The sequence below is a fragment of the Exophiala spinifera genome (genome assembly GCF_000836115.1).
Source record: "Exophiala spinifera strain CBS 89968 unplaced genomic scaffold supercont1.3, whole genome shotgun sequence".
Classification (NCBI taxonomy): Eukaryota; Fungi; Ascomycota; class Eurotiomycetes; order Chaetothyriales; family Herpotrichiellaceae; genus Exophiala; species Exophiala spinifera.
In genome coordinates, this window is record NW_015622515.1 from 472,097 (window position 1) to 489,634 (window position 17,538).

Below are 17,538 nucleotides of genomic sequence, written 5' to 3' on the forward strand. Positions count from 1 at the left end.
CTATCAAGTAGTTCTCGTAAATTAAATATATTTCCACGAGTCCGAGTCATGAACGACACGATGATGCGCAGCATGACATATGGTGCAAAAGATCCGCAGTACAAAGACAATGCCTACGGTAGAGTACACGGACCTGCGCGATCCTGCTCGTCCTCCCTCTCAAGCACATCGTTATGGTAATGCGTACTAATCTAGACCTCCAGTGTCTTGCCTAGCTTCGAACTCTCTCTTGCAAGCTCTACGAGCCTGATGACCCCTACCGCCTGCTCAGGAGGCACAGGGATCTGGGCAGCATCTCCGTTCAAGGCAGCTGCCAGTCTCCGATAATACTCAACATACGTGAGCGGCTCCACGGTCGGCACGACCTGGCTTTCAATCTTGTCGTCTTTGCAGATGTTGAGCGTTCCGTATCTCGCTTCGGGCTCGTACCCGTAGCCTTTGTCTCCCGGGCCCAGGCCTTGCTTTCTCAACTGGTCTTCTTGTGGATCCAAGTGAAACTTTTTGAATGATCCGTTCACGCCTCGGACCCAGAAGCGTAGTTGTTGTACCTCAGGGCTTACTACCCCAGCTTTGACTGTGGCAAGCATGCCTGGGTAGTGCAATAGCACAGTGCAAGAGTCCTCCAGGCCAGTCGGGTTTTCTGCTCTCTGCGAGCCCACAAACCCAGTCACCCGTTCGGGCATACCAAATAGATGAACCACTTGATCCATCAGGTGAGTGCCTAGATCGTACACGGCGCTGTTACCAGGCGTCGGGTGAGCCTTCCACGTATTGGCCGGTGGGCCAGGACGATGTCGGTCAAAGTGAGATTCAAATTCGACGACCCTTCCCAGGCTACCGTCCTGGATGTACTTCTTGAGTGTCAAGAAATCAGAGTCCCATCGCCGGTTCTGATAAACTGTTACAAGTACGCCCTGTGCTTTTGCCGTGTTCACGAGTTCTTGTGCCTCAGCTGCCGTTGGAGTGAACGGCTTTTCCACCACGACTGCAACAGCCGATCAGTCGAGCGCGTACAGAGAGGGATAAAGGAGCTCACCATGTTTTTTTGCAAGCAGGGCAGCCTTCGCCATTTCTAGATGTAGCTCCGGGCTCGTAGTAACAATTACCACATGGACTTGGTCGTCCTTGTAGAGATCGTCCGCTGAATGATATAGCTTGATACCCGGATGGTCTTTGCTTGCATCATCGTTGGGCTTAGGGCTTCTCTGAACGATCGCATACAAATTGAAATCGGAGACTGCCTTGATGAAAGGAATATGGAACGTCTTTGCGCTCAGTCCATAGCCGATTATGCCCACGTTGTACTTGCTGCCGGCCATTGCAAAGATGTTGTGGAGGAATCTGGATTGGTGTTTTTGGCCTCTGCGGCGGTGAAGTCTGCTGCTCTGGAGTTTTCGGGGGTTTTGATTATTCCAGTCTTCCTAGAGCGTGATAATTGTAACAATTATAAGTCTTGTTCTCGCAGGCTCTCGAATGCAAATTTGTTGGCCTGCATGGGTGAGGTGACAACTGTTAATATTTCCGTTTTTGGCAGATCCCGACAGGTGCCGCAATCCACATGCCTCTCCCAACAGTGGCGACAAATGGCACATGCATCAATAAGAACGGGAGGACCCTTGTTACGCTTACTCAAAAGAACTCACAGCGTGCTGGAAATCGCTCTGTCAAAGAAGCGTGGCTGACCACCTGAACGTTAACTACGTTATCGTTTATGTAGTCGGAATAGCCAACCCAAAGCCAACGAAGGGACTTGAGTTACGTCTGTATACTTTTCAACTCAGGGCCAAAGACGTCGCCGTCCTTCTCCAGTCGCTCTCTCTCCAGCTTACGCTTCTTCATCGCTTTCTCTGTGTCGCTGCCCTCTCCTTCTCTCTTCTCGGCGGCCTTTGCCCTTGCAACAGCTACAATATCGAGCTTTTCTGGATCCTGGCAGACCGTCAACTTCTTTCCAATCCGTCTCATTTCCTTCCTCTGGGTAGCGTCATCGTTTGGAGATCGATATGATTCAAGTAGAGCAGCGCATTCAACAATTGTTGACACAATCTTTTCTTTGATGGCAGTCACATGAGCATTTGCCTGCAACTGGGACAATTTCTGTTCGAGATAGATCTCAACGAGTTCCTTGTCTGCTACCATCATAGCACCCAGCCAAATCTGACTGGGGGTGTAAAGAAAGTAGGCATCAGTCAATTGAGCAGCTGTAGCCAGGAGTTTCTTGGCCTGGTCGGCAGCTTGTCCTATCCTCTTTGCTGATCCGGAGGATGTCGATATGTTGCCTAGCTGGCCTTCTTCGGCCATTACGTTCATCTCAATGTGCCCTCCAGCCAAACCTTTCATGGGATGGCGCACATCCAGTGTGAAGCGGAGTCCCTGTAGCAGTAGAAACTCAGGGGCCTTGACGTTGTCCTCTGTCATTTCTTCGAGCTCTGCCACGAATTTTGACAGTGAAATGTAGAAGTGGTCAGCCTTTGTAGCGAGATAGAGCGCACATGCGATGATTTGTTTGGGGTGATAAGTCATTGGCGAATTGGTGAGGTAAAATCGCCGAAGATACTGAATTGCGGTAGCCTACGTATGTCAAAGGTCAGATTCGTGACGACGGCATGGCCCAAAAGCCCAGCATTAAGAGACATACCACGACGTGTGAGGGTATGCGTGGATTCATGGCCTCTCCCATATCCTGCATCTTTGAACATCCCCATTCCACTATCTTGAGCTCCTCGTCGATTGTCAAGGTTTGGATGTCCACGGCAGTCTCGCCCTGTCCTTGATTTTCGATGGACTCATTTGACCCATTTTGAGATGCTTTGGCAGCCTGTGCCCTTCGGAATGCAGCTTTTACATGCTCTGAGGCGATATTGTTAGTGTTCTGTCGTATTTGAGTCAAGCTGTTCTTCGTGTAGGACCAGAGGCGATACTGGGACGACGATCTGTACCCGTCGTCTTCGATCATGACGAGAACGAGCCAAGCATGGCAAACGGTCTAGAAACGGTCGAAAGCCACCTTGAAAGTTGCCTTGAGTTGAGTTTTGCTGCGTATTGTGAATTCAATATGCTTTAGAGGGAAATGCCTCCAAACAAATCCTCCGAAAATGAGATGCTGATCGTGCAAGCAGCACAAGCGCCCGAGGCCGATACTCGACTGTACTAATAAATATTCCGCCCCCCACACCCAACTCCAGCCGGATTGTATCTCCCCTTACTTGTTTGTGCCTCGAGCGCAACTCACGGATCTACGACGCTTGTTCAAGGAAAACAGAGCAGGCCAAACTGAGAATGCTCATTGTCTCGTATTGTCATAAACCGTCATGATATACAGCCATGATGAAATGTGCAGTTGCCCCAACCCTATGAACACCAGCGCTTATGCAGCAAAGCCTCGATCTCACATCGCCATGCTCAAGGTTCACCAAGCAGTCTGGCGGTTATATCGCCCATATATGCCTCCTCCAGTTCATAGTCCTGTCCCCCGTTTCGGTCGATACCCACGTAGTTGAACGCCTCTACAACTCGTTCAACATCAAAGCCCATGTGCACGAATCGGTCGATGAGCTCTTTGTTGTATCCATCATACACGGCTATGTTTGCTGCTGCCTCACGCTCTTTGCTCGCCTTCTCGGCTTCCTCGATCGACTCTGCGGTTGAACCGCCACTGCTTTCCCCAATCAAGGATTTTGGTGCTCCGGCATACTTCACTGCCCATTCCTTGGCTTGCCTCTCAAATTCCTTGGGATTCTTAATCAACTGTTGGGCAACGACTGCATCTTGCGGATCCTTGGGCTCTGGCGAACTGAGGAGAGACTGGAGAGATATCATGGCCGATTTGATGGTCAAGACAGGGGACCAGCCTGTGCTGAGGGTATCGAGACAAATGGCGCCCTTTAGTCATGTTAGTTGTCTGTTAGGCCAGTTTTCTCAACTTTGTCGGCCCTTACCGTTTGACTAGAAATGTTTGGATGCCATATCTTTGTGATAAATTTCATCACAGGTGGCTTGAAAGGGTATTCATTGGGAATCTTGATAGAAACCTCATAGTTGCCACCTTCGTAGGGGGTCCCTGACGGGCCTTTGAAGGAGCCTCTAAGATCTGTGATGCTGTCTCCCACGGTCTCGGCAAAGATATTGGACGCAGAATCGGCTCGGATATCTGCCAGATCTTTCGCAATCCGTCTGGCTTTGTGGCCTGCCATTGTCTGGGCACCTTGACGCACGGGGAAGGGGCTGCAGAGCAATTATCGTCGTCGATGCCAGCCGAATAAGAAAGAGGACTCAGTGGAGGACGACTGGTTGTCGGAACGGGTTATTAGCTTGGACGAATGTCTGCGATAGTCTTCATTCAAAGGACAAATGGTGTTAGCAAGGAGAGTAAACCGCTGATTCAAAGAATCGCATCGAAGAGGATGGGTCGCAGGTAGCCAGGCGGGCAGTTTGCCTGGGATTGGCAACTAGGCTGTGGGATGCCAGTCGTTGAAACCAAAACTTTGGTCCCTCGAAGGAGGGTATTGTCAAGTCGCACAACTCGTGGAAAAGCTTGCCTCTTCTGTCGCCTTCTGATTGCCAGCCTCACTTTGTCAAATGTTTAATGCGTGAACATCACCGTGGAATCCCGTTGGAGAACGCTCACTCGCCTTGGGGGAACCGGCCGAGACTGGTTTAGTTAAAGCGGCAGCCGAACCACTAGACTAGGCATGCTTGCTGGCGTAACTGCGCATCACTCGCCTGCGTAGCCATTCGTTCCGCGAACAACAACCTGCTTCCTCACTTCCATCCTTCCATCTGTTGCCGTTTGATATTTCCATCAACACCTGGTCTCTTGTTCGTCATGGTAAGGCTTGCATCTTTCAGTCTGATGTGGCGTGTCTGACAAGCGATAGGGAAACCAACAATCACAAATGGGAGGCGGCCCTCCTGGGCAGGGCGGCAAAGATGACAAGGACAAGAAGGTACGTGATATCGTGACCTTGTGTCGACTCTCCTAACTGTCTCTTAGAAGGAAAAGCCAAAGTACGAACCTCCTCCACAGCCAACCACCCGCATTGGACGCAAGAAGCGCAAGCAAGCCGGACCAAATGCCGCTGCAAAGCTGCCCACAATCTATCCTACTGCACGATGCAAGTTACGGTACCTGAGGATGCAGAGAGTGCATGATCATCTGCTTCTGGAGGAGGAATATGTTGAGAACCAGGAACGCATACGGAAGACCAAAGCGGCGCAGACACAAGCACCATCCGCCGCCACAGAAGGCGCAGAGCTCGACCGGAATGCCGATGAGAGAAGTCGGGTTGATGATATGCGCGGCAGCCCTATGGGCGTGGGCAATCTGGAGGAGCTTATTGATGATGACCACGCCATTGTCTCCAGCGCTACTGGCCCCGAATACTACGTTTCCATCATGTCCTTTGTCGACAAGGACCTCCTCGAACCCGGTGCTTCGATCCTCTTACATCATAAGTCCGTGTCAGTCGTTGGTGTGCTGACGGATGATGCCGATCCTCTGGTTTCCGTCATGAAGCTGGATAAAGCTCCTACGGAATCATATGCAGATATCGGTGGTCTGGAGTCCCAGATTCAAGAAGTCCGAGAGGCAGTGGAGTTGCCTTTGCTCCATCCGGAGTTGTACGAAGAGATGGGTATCAAGCCTCCGAAGGGTGTCATTCTCTACGGTGCACCAGGAACAGGGAAGACATTGCTTGCAAAGGCCGTTGCCAATCAGACATCAGCTACTTTCCTGCGCATCGTAGGATCCGAACTGATCCAGAAATATCTGGGTGACGGACCACGATTGGTTCGACAACTGTTCCAAGTTGCCGCGGAGAACGCGCCCAGTATTGTCTTCATCGACGAGATCGACGCCATCGGCACCAAGCGATACGAGTCGACCTCTGGTGGTGAACGTGAAATCCAACGGACCATGCTTGAACTCTTGAACCAGCTTGACGGGTTCGACGATCGAGGAGATGTCAAGGTCATCATGGCGACCAACAAGATTGAGACTTTGGACCCTGCACTGATCCGACCGGGGCGTATCGATCGTAAGATCCTCTTTGAGAACCCGGACCAGAACACCAAGAAGAAGATCTTCACGCTGCACACCAGTAAAATGAGCCTGGCCGAGGATGTGGACCTTGACGAGTTCATTGCGCAAAAGGACGATCTGAGTGGTGCTGATATCAAGGCGATATGCTCCGAGGCTGGGCTGCGAGCACTCCGCGAACGACGCATGCGCGTCAACATGGCCGACTTCCGAAGTGCGAGGGAGAGCGTCATGAAGACCAAGAGCGAGGGCGAGCCGGAGGGTCTGTACTTGTAAAATTGGTGGTGCCTTGGGGTATGCAATCCCTGTCTATAGAGTCGATGGGACTTGCCTTGCACTCTGCGTTATCGATGGGAATTAGCATGTATTTTACATAGAGAGAGAGAGAGAGAGGGAAAGAGGGGATCCATTCAAGGTTAATGGTTCCAGCGGAATACAGAATATGGGTCTATCACTTTTGGATTTTGAATTCCGGGCCTCTGCGAAGTGACCGTGATCCGTGATCGAGGAGTGTGGTGAGTTACCACCTGTGGTGCGGAATACGACTCGTGTCTCTCTGGCCCTGTTGACGGTACTGTACCAAGGCACCCTGTGCCCTGTGCCTTCTGAGAACCACGCCGGACTCAATGACATCTCTAGGTACCTACCAAACAGAAAGACAAAGCACATAAAAGAGGGGAGGGGGGGTCGGCGGAGGAATCCGTCTCGACGCTGAAGGTGCGGCTAGTCAAAGTGGTAAGAAACTTGGGAATAAGTGCATGCGTGCGTGTCCCCCGTCCGTTCTCAATATGGGTGCCATCAATTCATTCATTTCACTCATTTCATATACCTATTTCCCTCATGTAGGTAGATAGTTTTTCTAAGGTCTCGCGAAAAGGGGGTGGACGGGGGTGTGCTTTCTGGTTCTATTCTCTCTCTCTCTCGCTGATCCCAGAATCCTGGTTTTCCTTCGTTCCAGGTGCCACCCCCCCCAAAAAGACAGACAGAGGTATCATAACGACGGAGTACTTGTGTCTTCATTCTTTCATTCCGGTTCTCGCGTGCCCCGCCCCCGGATCGCCTCCAGTAGATACCCAGGTAGGTACCTAGGTACGCAGGTATCAAGCATTCGCCCGAGTCAAATCCTTTCCCTTGTCATTCTCCTCGCACCCAGAGATTGGCGCCCGTATTTCATGAGCAACGCGGGAGAAGAAGGAGAAAAGAAAAGTAACAAATCTTTACTTGACTCAAGTGCACGTTCGACTCTTTTCTTTTTAAAGCAAAAAAACAAAGACAAAAACCAACCAACGCCCCTTGCGCACAGTCACAGTCGCAATCGTGATCAATCCGTACCAGAGCCCTTGTCGCAACCGATTCTGCCCAAGAGCTCTTTTCTATCGCTGCTCCCAGCCAGTAAATTCACGCTGGACGAATGGCCGGATTCGTGCTTTGCTTTTCTGCGACCGCCGGAAACGGTTTCGGAGCTCGTTCTGCGTGCAGGAGACGTGTGCCCCTTTGATTTTGACTTGGGTTTGGAATGGCTGTGATTGGAGAGCGAGAAGTTCGGGTCGGTGCTCAACACCTCGGTCTCGAGAAATGGTCGTGGCTCGTGACACAGTTGGATCTGGCCGATACCACCCTGGTTCGCGAACCTCTTCTCGTCCTCGAAGTCCTGATCGTCATCTTCGCCCTCGTCTTCCTCGTCGGACCTGTTATCCTCTGCGCCCTGGCCAGTGATGACCTTGTAGGCCACTTTGCATATCAACGAGAACCAGAAGAGCATGATGCCCTGCAAAGCGAGCAGCATGCCCAAAAATGTCCACTTGATGTTGTTGTTCCAACAAACCAGTCCCACTGGATCGCGGAATGGTTGTGTCAAGTGGTCCCAGTCGTTCGGCGTGGGAAACGGTCCCTGAAGATGCTCTACGCTGCCCTTGTAGCAGCCATACTTGATCTCTTCAGGAATGTGTGCGTAGATACTCCAGCACACCCAGATGTAGAGAATGTGGCGGTTGATGAACCAGAGCACCATGAATGTGCCAAACGCAACGTCACAGGCCGTTTCGAAATGCAAATACTTTAATATCTTCGCAAAGGATAGCGTAATGTCCACAATGTCCATGAGACACAGAATGACGGTCCCGACGCGGTATTGGTGGTAACCGTAAGACGTGAAGATAAGAGCACAGGTGACAATGTGGTGGCTGAACATCTGCCAGTGATCCTTCCTCCGCTCCTCGATGTTGACCACGACGATTTGTTGCAACCAGAATCCAAATTGCACCAGGTAGTACCACTTCGCAATGCCCTCCATTTCGCGGTTTGGCCAGTTGCGCCAGAGGGCGTGCAGGTCAAGCCAATAGTCGGAGTTGTACATAATGTACATCCCTACGCACCAGGACGTCGAGGAGTACACGACCACCCAGGCCTGTTCTGCGAAGCGAGCCCTTGGTTTTCTCTTTCTCAGACCCAACATGGACGCCAACGGCGTCAGAATGTAGTCCATCACGGCGCATCGTAGACCAGTGAAGACAATGAGCCAGTAGAACACAAAGAATATATCGTCCCACCCGAGGGCAAAGGTGCCGGTGTTGGGGTTATAGTAGGATATGCGGAAGAACTTCTGGGTGTGGTGTCGTGCCGCAGGGAAGAATATGTGTATGAAAAAGAGCATGGATATGAGGTTCAAAGATATACCTGCGGTCTGTCAGTTGAACTTGGTCCCAAATGTATGCGGAACATGTGTCTCTTTACCGATCTGGTGGTCGACTACCCATGAGCAAGCGAGCGCGACACTGCTCCGCTCCTTGCCTTTCTTCTCCCACCGAGGCCATGCCATCTTCTGAGAGGGTGCCTCATTGTGTGAACGGCGTTCAGGCGATATCCTTCTGGTTTCCTCTAGTTTTTCTCGGTCTGGCCCTTGGACTCTCGTCATTATGCTGTACCCCGGCCCGAGGGTGCGTCGAGGGATGCTGCCCAGGGATTCCGAGTTCGAGGGACTGGACAGAGGAGGGAGGTGTTTGATGCTAGCAAGTCATATAGCAGAGCGGAGTGGACTGGTGTGTGCAATGGGCCAAGCAGCGCAGTGCCGATGCGCGTGATCTGGGAACGAGGACGACGGGTTGCCGGCAACGAATGATGGGTGTCGATGACCGCACACTCCTCGCTAAAGGATAGTGCCAAACAAAGAAGCGGTTGGCGTGGGATTCATGTATGTAAAGATAGGACGGAGCAGTGTAGCGGTGCTCTGTTAGGAGGGGAACTGGTACAACAGGATGGGGTGGAGCGACAGGGAAAAATATTGGGCGGGCTGGTCTAGAGGAGCCAGCACTGAGCAAGTGAGAGAGTTTCCTCAGCTACTAGAGAAGTTTAGAACAGCCCAGAGTGTCCTCAAGCTTTCCTTCCCAAGCTAGGTGCAGCATCTCGTCCGCCATCGAATCAGCCATGTCATGATTGACCGAAAATGCCAGAACGCAGACTGGCGGTGACCCAGGTGCGCCATTCTCGCGGCGATCGCCATCTCGCCAGCGTCTAGGGAGTACGGGCTACGGAGTACGCAATACGACAGAACACGTTGTCTGAAATGTCAGTGCTTCACTTCTTCGACTATTGTAAACTTAGTACTCCGGATGCTGTCCGGACTCGCTCACACTAGTTTTGTTCACGTCGTGCTCCTTTCTCACATGCCATGTTATCTGTGTGGCGTTTGCGGATCTCTGCGTCGCTTTAAATTCCCAAGCTCCCGTTCGGCAGTCCCCAGGCTCTTCCCAAATCCCTGTCCCAAGATTTGCTGCAGGGTTCAGGTCCGGCCAGGCACAAGTTGTCTTTTACCAATGATGAACAAGCCCTCGTGTTTTCCCGTCCGTCCTTCCATCAGCCATGACTCCAGCGGACCTCGTTGTTAGATTTGTTCGTAGCATTGTTCGTATTATCTTACCCTGCTTGACTCTTTCCACTGGCGACAGTTGACATAACTGATAATGAGACATTTTGGAGTAGGCGACTCAGCTCAATGATTCTTCCTGTCCTTCTCCATCATTTTCGATCCCAACCGTGTCCTTTCTTTTTTTCTGTTCTTTTCATTCACAGTATCGGTCGGTTGTAGTTAATCTCCTGAAGTGGACGAGTTTGATTTTCCATTGATCCATCAGCTGGTACTGCAACCATTCTAAATTGGAAAGGACCGATTGTTGAATTGATTAGAGGATTCGAATGCGCAGTATGGGAAACCTGTACGATACTGACAATAGTTTTGGTGAAGGGACGTGCTCGGATATCGTTCAAACAGACTTTGCCTTTAGTCTGGCATGTAGGGTTTGGTGCGAGCGTCTAGTGGTGATACAGGACTGGGGAACAGTGAGATTCCGATCCTCAGATGGGCAGTCATGGAGCTGAGCACAAGCGGTGATAAGTCACTGAGAGAACTGCTGCAGCCTTTCCCTCAAAAACGTGAAACACCAGCCCTTTAAGAAACTCATCGCCACAGCCCATACGGCTCTTTGCAGGCCTTCCATAATTTGATGGTACCGTCTTCGCTCCCAGTCGCAAATAGCTTGCCATCAGGGGAGAACGATGACGACCAAATTGGCCCGTGGTGGCCCTTGAGAACTTCTGCAAAGGTGTAAGCATAACTTTCCTAACCCAGAGATCACAAAAAGAAGCAGAACGAACGTACCTAGCTCCTTCTCTTGATCAAAGTCCCAAACATGGACCCATGTCTCCTTGGCTCCGCCAGTGATGAAGCGACCGTTTGTAGCATTGATTGCCACACTGGAAATATCATGGTCGAAGTTGACTTGTTTGATTAGTTCGCCCGGCCGTCCAGCATCGAAAAACAGTGCAGAGTGACCAATTGAAACACTGATGATTCCTGGATTAGGGTCGCCTGATTGATGAGTGGACAATTCACATGAACCAATCTCACGCTCCGTCTTGAAGCTTGCAATCATACGCTGGGTTCGGAGATCCCACCAGCGAATAGTCTTGTCCTCGCACGCAGTGGTCAAGATGTTGTAGTCGACGTTCCAGATGATAGACTTGATCGTTCCCCCATGTTCGCCGGGTCCGATTTCTAGACCGTCGGAGGTCGTGGTGGGCGTCACTGGAGTAGAAGAATCCGCTTGGGTGGGTGATGCAGCGCTGCCACCTCTCGTTAGATCAAAGATTTTGAGCCTTTTGTCCTGCCCGCCAGTTGCGACACATTGTGGTTTGTTCTGGATAGGAAATGCGACAGAGCGGACAATATGGTTGTGCTCAAGGATGTTAAGGCATTCTCCAGTCTGTGGGTCCCATATTCTCCTGCCGAGATATAAGTATGCGAGCTACAAGACAGCAAAAAGTACCCACGCAGTGAAATCAGCGGAGCCTGTGGCTGCAAGTCTGGCATCCGATGACAACCTCGACGACCAGACGGCGCCTTTGTGCCCGATGAAAGTTCCGATCCTGACGACAATAATTAGCCGACTTATTATCATGATCTGGGTTGAAGCGTACCAATCGCCTGTGATGCCATCTCTCAGCATAGGATTGTTGTCTGTATATTGTAAGGCATAGCCGTTGAAGGTATGATGAGCTCCTGTGACAAACCTTTACAGGCGGAGATGAGATAGTACTGATCATCGTCGACAATAGAAGAGAAGCTCAAATGAGTGACAGGGCGTGAGTGCCCATGACATGTTAGAGGAACAACTCGAGGTGTTTCTGAAACTCATTAGTGATGACGACGAGGGACATTGTGCGCTCCGCGACAAGCAGCGATCGCGACCAAGTGGACTATGACTTACCAGACATGGCGGCCGCGGTGATCTTTGAAAGATTGGGTTTCAACCACTTTGTGGGGGGAGCGTTATGAGCAGCGCAGGATGATTGAGAGGGGGCGGCGTATGTCGTGAGTGATTCTCTGGTTAACAGTTCTTGGGTAGAGAATAGGATCAATCCAAGAGATCAAGGCGATATATCTAGCCTGGTGAAGTTGTCGCGATATGTGACGAAAAGTTGTAAGCAGTTGACCGTCGTAAAGCAGCACTAAAGGCAAACGTAATAAAGCGGGGCAAACAAGAGAGTCGCGCTCAAGAGCCACAGCATCCGGTGCAAGGAGAGAATGGTATAAAAGATGTGCTTTGTTGCTGAGAAGTTTCTCTTCTGGTTATTGCAGCGCTGGCTTCCAATATCACTTGTGGCGCTGCAGTCTTTCTCTTTCTCTGGGCCAGTGGCTGACGTGAAGATCCCGTCCTCACATGGAAGGTTGGCCGAAGGTAAGCCACCGCCTTGTGGGACATCGACACGTGGCGAGGCTACAATACGATGCTAGCTACGGAGGACCATCTGCGTCTGTACCATCTACACGAGGTATCTCTGATGCCATCTATGCCGCGCAGCTAGAGTGCTCATGGACGCCGCGGCGACTGTCACAAGGTTCAAGCACAAGGTTGAAGGCCCCTGACAAACAGAATTGCCATGTCCATACCTAAACCCTCTACCAAGAATGCACAGAGCCATCATAGACTCGCAATTTTGGCTCCGAAGCAGGTGTCAGCTCCTTGACGACTTTTATCATCCCTGCTATCGAAACCTCAGGCTCGATTCGAGCGTCGGGTCCGCCCATGTCAGTAAGAACCCTGCGTAAAATGTCAGTTTGTGTAGAAGTGTGTCAGACGTTCGTTTCCATACCAGCCGGGGTCCATCGCCGTTACTGCAATGTCTTCCTTTTTGAGTGCAGTATGCCAGTACTATGGTATCGCGGAATTGTATTAGCAAGGTTTTCCAAAGTCGACTTACACTAGCGTATGTCGATTACCTTGACTGTCATGTCCAGTGCTGCTTTCGAGGCTGAGTACACCACTAAAGTATCATCACCAGTTCGTTCGGTGACAGAACCACATCCAGAAGACATCTGTGATCGGTTAGCAGGGGACAAAACAGGGGACTCCATTTCGGGAGCTACTTACAAAAATCACCTTCGCATTTTGACCTTTTCGTAAGAGGGGCAGAGCCAGCCGAGTCACGATTGATTGCCCAATGACATTGGTCTGGAACTCAGCCAGCCATTCCTTGGTATCAATCTCCTCGGTGATAGGGCCTTTGACTGCATTGCGGGCGGCATTGTTCCAAAGCTCATCAATACCGTTAGGGGCAAGTTTCTTGACTTCCTCCAAAGCAGATGTTATTGAGCCCTCCGATGAGATATCCATGCCCACGATGTGCACATTCTTCAGCCCCCGGAGTTGATGTGCCTCAGAAGGATTTCTGGCCGTCCCAATGACGGTGGCTGATTCTGACAATTGTCTTGCAAGTTCATATCCCAAACCACGGTTGGCTCCTAAATAATATTAAGTGGTGTATGGAATGCTTTGAGAACGACCGAGTTCAGATACTTACCTGTGATGAGGATTGTTCGACCCATTGCGAGAATGAGTCAGGTGAAATTCGTGAATCTGACGGCGCATATACCAATCTTGTTCCAGCCAGCGAGTCGCGGTCGATAATCAGGGCGACAGCAACCTACAGGTAACATACCTGTGATGCAAGAGGGCGAAGAGTTGGGATCGACAGCCCTCGTTCTCAGCTTCCTACTTTGGACAACGGCAAGACTCGGCCGTGTCGCCGATGGAAATTAGCCGGCTTCAGCACTCAGCTTGCTACAATAACTCAAAATCGGTCAAGACGGCACTGAAGGGGTTGACATCATTACCAAGCCCCTTCATTCCTTTGGCGATACTCGCCAGACCGAGGTGAGAAGAGAGCAATGTCTCCCACGGCAAACAGATTCAGCCTTGTGGATGGAGCCCTCCTTTCACAAGGCTGTGGCTAACCGAAATGTACCCATCAGGTAGGTCTACGGTGTGTTCTACATCATCCTCCTTCTCCGTCATCCTCTATTTCAAAACCTCACTTTCTTTACAACGGAACACTGTCGTATTCTTGGTTTGGCAATCAGCAGACAAAGTCTTTCTCATCATATCCGCTGATCGGCCACGACTTGCGTCAATGTTGATGGTACCCATGACAATCTGGACAAAGAACACAATATCAAACCATGGAAGCTTTTGTTCGCCTTTTTGCCTCTCTGAAAGCGGTATACCTGCATTATACCTCACACAAAATTCTTTGGAATCATCTTTGATGTGATTTGGCCATTGTCAATTGTACCAGGTTGTGTTATGTCAACAGGTACAACAATGCTGAAAGTCAAGCCGTCGGAATAATGGAGTGCCTATCCGCGAAATCTATCTATATATATACGCCTATACAACTTACATGTTCCTCTTACTCCTTCAACAGCCAAACTTCCGCAGTTACTCCTGAGCAAGCATTATATCCGAACGAACCAACTACTCAGACGCAAACATTCCAAATTCAACAGTAACCGCCTTCCAACCACTTCAAAGCACGGACAAGGCTTCTGGTAAGCAAAAATACCCCACCCACCAAATGGATAACCTCAAAACCACCCTACGCCGCTCGAAAACTATACTAACCAAGTCTTTTCGAAAGGCCATAGGGTCATCCAAACACTCACAATTCAACCACAATGAGCAGAGCTCGCGAGGTGGGGAGCAATCGCTCAATATCAGTGCAGATATACTGACAACAGCAGGCGCTGGTACAGCTGCAGCTCAGACGACGGCGACGATGACAACTGCACCCACCCGACTCATTGGTCCGATTCTTCGCGGCAACTACGAAGACACCAGCAGCGTTGCCGACTACTCAAGTACACATTCTCCTGACAGCTCTGGCATTTCCGCTGGCCCCGCGTCTTCCAATGGACAACGTCGTCGCATCACCATCACTGCTCATCCTAGTACTTTGGCAGGTTCTTCAGCGCATCGATCTGTGGCCTTGGCTGCAAATAGCATGGTACCTGCAAGTCCTTCTCTTGCAGCATCCGTGGTTGATGAACAACTTTCAGGTATCTCTGCTGGTCCTGCTCCTTTCGGCGGACAGCGTCGACGCTTCACCATTGCTTTTCGTCATGGTACTTCGGCAGAATCTTCAGCACATCGATCTGTGGCCTCGGTTACAAATAGCATAGTGCCTGCAAGTCCTTCTCTTCCAAAAACTGTTGATGATGATGCTAACGTTTCTGTCGTATCAGAGAATAGTGTGACCGGCTCGACCCAAGCTGATTTCTTCACTCCCAGAGCGGCAGCCGAAACTGCGGCGGTGCAAGTAGCGGAGCGAGGGGATCAGGACCGAAGACCCAATGTAGTTGCTGCTTCACTATCCCCACGCCACTTGGCTTCCGATAATCTGAGCACTGATACATTCGAACCTAGCAACAGCTCTCGTCCATGGATCAGACACATAGAGCACCAGCAACTTCAACACCGAGGCATTGACCAAACAGAGCTGGCACCACCGCCACCGAACTTCAAGCCGACCGTACGCCTTCCACCAGGACAAGCTGACCCACGAGGGCAATCTCATGTTGAGCCTGAAGATGGTATATATATGCATACAGAACATGTCACTGCTTCTTCGTCCGGCAAATCAGACAAGGGCAAAGCTCGTGCGGTGTCTGGAGGACGTCCCGTGGCGACTTCATCTGCTGCTGCTGCTGCTGCTGCTGCACAAGAACCGAACGTGACTGCAAGCATACCAATTGTGATTGTTTCTGACGGAGAGACTAGCCACCGTGCCTGGGATGACACGGATTTTGACCAGTTCGTTTCCGATGACAACCGCCGTCTTGTACGCGTGGGATCTGAAGAATGGGCAGTCAAGTCTGCACAAGGATCCTCTGCAAGCAATGGTACCGGAACACCCGCCTCCCTGTCCACTTCTAACCGCGCCTGGGACGACACCGATCTGGACCAATTCGACGCGACCGGGACTCAACGCTTGGTTCGTGTTGGTACCCAAGAATGGGCACTCGAATCTGTACATGGCTCTAGAAATGTTGGCTCGTCATCATCTTCGTCAAATCGTGCATGGGATGACACTGACCTCGACCAATTCAATTCCGTTGACAACCAGCACCTCGTCCGTGTGGGAACTGAAGAATGGACTCTGCAGGATGGAGAACCTGTCAACGGCAATAGTAACGGTAACGGTGATTCTTCCAGCTCCAACTCGAGCAATCAAGGCCTGACACCACCCCAACGAGTCTCCAGTGCTCGATCCCAAGGATGGGGGTTACGACCTCGAGAAGGCAATCCTCCTGTGACAGACGATGGTGAGGGTGACGAATCGCCTGAATACCGGGAAGATGTCGTTGTTCTTCGTCAACGACGGACAAGAGCAGCAGCAGCAGGTATCCCGCAACCGGTTCAGACAACCCAGTCTGAGGCTGAGCCTCAAGCTAAAACTCAAGCTGAACCTGTACCCATCACTGCCGCCACCACTACAACCACCAACACCACCACCACCACAGCAGCAGCAGCAGCAGCAGCAGCAGCAGCAGCAGCAGTAACTGTGACCATCACTTCGCTTCCACACACACCTGCTCCGGCGCCACAAGATGACGACACGGCTCTACATGCAGCTGCGGCTACTACTCCTGCCGGCGGCAACTTTAGGCCTGAACGTGGCTTGCATTCTTCGTCCGAAGACACGGAGGTGAACAACGCCGGTGGTGATGGTGGTAGTGGTGGTAACGACCCGGTAACTCCAGGCCCGCGACCGGCACCACGCAACAACCTCGGTCCACACGGTCTCAGCTACATATTTCCCCAAGACGTGTTCTTGCCAGGCGAGGCCAACGGCCAGTGGGACACCCCCCGACGCTTCGTGCCCGTGCAGGACATGACCTTCCCGGGAATTCAGGGCTTGACCTACGCGCTCCAGACCGCGGCGACCGAACACGCCCAGATGTACCGCGAGCGCGAGGCGTACCGGCACAACAACGACGTCAACTGTTTCAAGGTCGAGGTCCTGCAGAACCTCGTGGCCGAGCGGAACCAACAGGTCCAGGCCCAACTTGAGGAGATCGAACGCCTGAATCGACTTCTCGAATCTCGCGACTCGGAACTTTTGTCCTTGCAGGCCAGAGTTGGACGGTTGGAGATCGACACTTATGGAAGTGGGTCTGGGTCTGGTTCTGGGTCTGGGTCTGGGTTCGGTTCAGGTAACGCTGACGATCTCACCGACGACGACGACACGGTCGTGCGAAATGTCCAAGCCGCCGCCACCACCACCACCACCACCACCACCACCACCACATCTGCGTCAATCAACCAAGGTGGTGACTTGTACCATCAAGCCACGGGAGGCGTGGTGTACCGATCCGACTCCGAGGACGGTGACGGCCGCCTTCTTCGTGTCCAACAGGACTCGTCCGAGGACGCGGATCTCGAAGACAACTACACCGAGAACCAGTCGCCGTCCACCGACGCTTCCTCATGACCACTGGACCTTTGATTGTGGTTGTGGTTGCAGTTGTGGTTGTTTCGGGGGGTGGTTGCTGTCGCGGTGTTGGTGTGGTTGTTGTTTCGGTGTGCTCACCTCAGTTGGAGCCCGTCGTGGACACGAAAGGTGCGTTTTTGGGCCTCGTAATGGTGCACCGTGTAGAGGATGCTCTTTGA

General features: G+C 51.6%; 8 protein-coding genes across 8 annotated transcripts; 2 read left to right on the top strand and 6 right to left on the bottom strand.

Annotated features, from left to right (window-relative positions):
- Nucleotides 1–191: 191 nt before the first annotated feature.
- PV08_03908 (uncharacterized protein) lies at nt 192–1,319 on the bottom strand (the record flags this gene model as incomplete). Its single annotated transcript, XM_016378258.1, has 2 exons — nt 192–985; nt 1,037–1,319. 2 exons carry the CDS (start codon nt 1,317–1,319, stop codon nt 192–194), a joined length of 1,077 nt encoding a protein of 358 aa, XP_016236935.1.
- Nucleotides 1,320–1,755: 436 nt separating this feature from the next.
- On the bottom strand, nt 1,756–2,953 carry PV08_03909 (uncharacterized protein; the record flags this gene model as incomplete). The annotated part of the gene is made up of 2 exons (XM_016378259.1): nt 1,756–2,568; nt 2,636–2,953. 2 exons carry the CDS (start codon nt 2,951–2,953, stop codon nt 1,756–1,758), a joined length of 1,131 nt encoding a protein of 376 aa, XP_016236936.1.
- Nucleotides 2,954–3,399: 446 nt separating this feature from the next.
- Nucleotides 3,400–4,190, bottom strand: PV08_03910 (uncharacterized protein; the record flags this gene model as incomplete). Its single annotated transcript, XM_016378260.1, has 2 exons — nt 3,400–3,879; nt 3,936–4,190. 2 exons carry the CDS (start codon nt 4,188–4,190, stop codon nt 3,400–3,402), a joined length of 735 nt encoding a protein of 244 aa, XP_016236937.1.
- Nucleotides 4,191–4,892: 702 nt separating this feature from the next.
- On the top strand, nt 4,893–6,310 carry PV08_03911 (uncharacterized protein; the record flags this gene model as incomplete). Its single annotated transcript, XM_016378261.1, has 2 exons — nt 4,893–4,943; nt 4,991–6,310. The coding sequence occupies 2 exons, from the start codon at nt 4,893–4,895 to the stop codon at nt 6,308–6,310; spliced, it is 1,371 nt and encodes a 456-aa protein (XP_016236938.1).
- Nucleotides 6,311–7,355: 1,045 nt separating this feature from the next.
- On the bottom strand, nt 7,356–8,948 carry PV08_03912 (uncharacterized protein; the record flags this gene model as incomplete). Its single annotated transcript, XM_016378262.1, has 2 exons — nt 7,356–8,710; nt 8,768–8,948. The coding sequence occupies 2 exons, from the start codon at nt 8,946–8,948 to the stop codon at nt 7,356–7,358; spliced, it is 1,536 nt and encodes a 511-aa protein (XP_016236939.1).
- A 1,539-nt stretch (nt 8,949–10,487) lies between these two features.
- On the bottom strand, nt 10,488–11,803 carry PV08_03913 (uncharacterized protein; the record flags this gene model as incomplete). The annotated part of the gene is made up of 6 exons (XM_016378263.1): nt 10,488–10,624; nt 10,689–11,311; nt 11,360–11,455; nt 11,507–11,546; nt 11,600–11,713; nt 11,797–11,803. 6 exons carry the CDS (start codon nt 11,801–11,803, stop codon nt 10,488–10,490), a joined length of 1,017 nt encoding a protein of 338 aa, XP_016236940.1.
- Nucleotides 11,804–12,488: 685 nt separating this feature from the next.
- PV08_03914 (uncharacterized protein) lies at nt 12,489–13,415 on the bottom strand (the record flags this gene model as incomplete). Its single annotated transcript, XM_016378264.1, has 5 exons — nt 12,489–12,630; nt 12,683–12,741; nt 12,810–12,905; nt 12,961–13,331; nt 13,391–13,415. The coding sequence occupies 5 exons, from the start codon at nt 13,413–13,415 to the stop codon at nt 12,489–12,491; spliced, it is 693 nt and encodes a 230-aa protein (XP_016236941.1).
- A 1,028-nt stretch (nt 13,416–14,443) lies between these two features.
- On the top strand, nt 14,444–17,359 carry PV08_03915 (uncharacterized protein; the record flags this gene model as incomplete). The annotated part of the gene is made up of 1 exon (XM_016378265.1): nt 14,444–17,359. One exon carries the CDS (start codon nt 14,444–14,446, stop codon nt 17,357–17,359), a length of 2,916 nt encoding a protein of 971 aa, XP_016236942.1.
- Between the last annotated feature and the right edge of the window lie 179 nt (nt 17,360–17,538).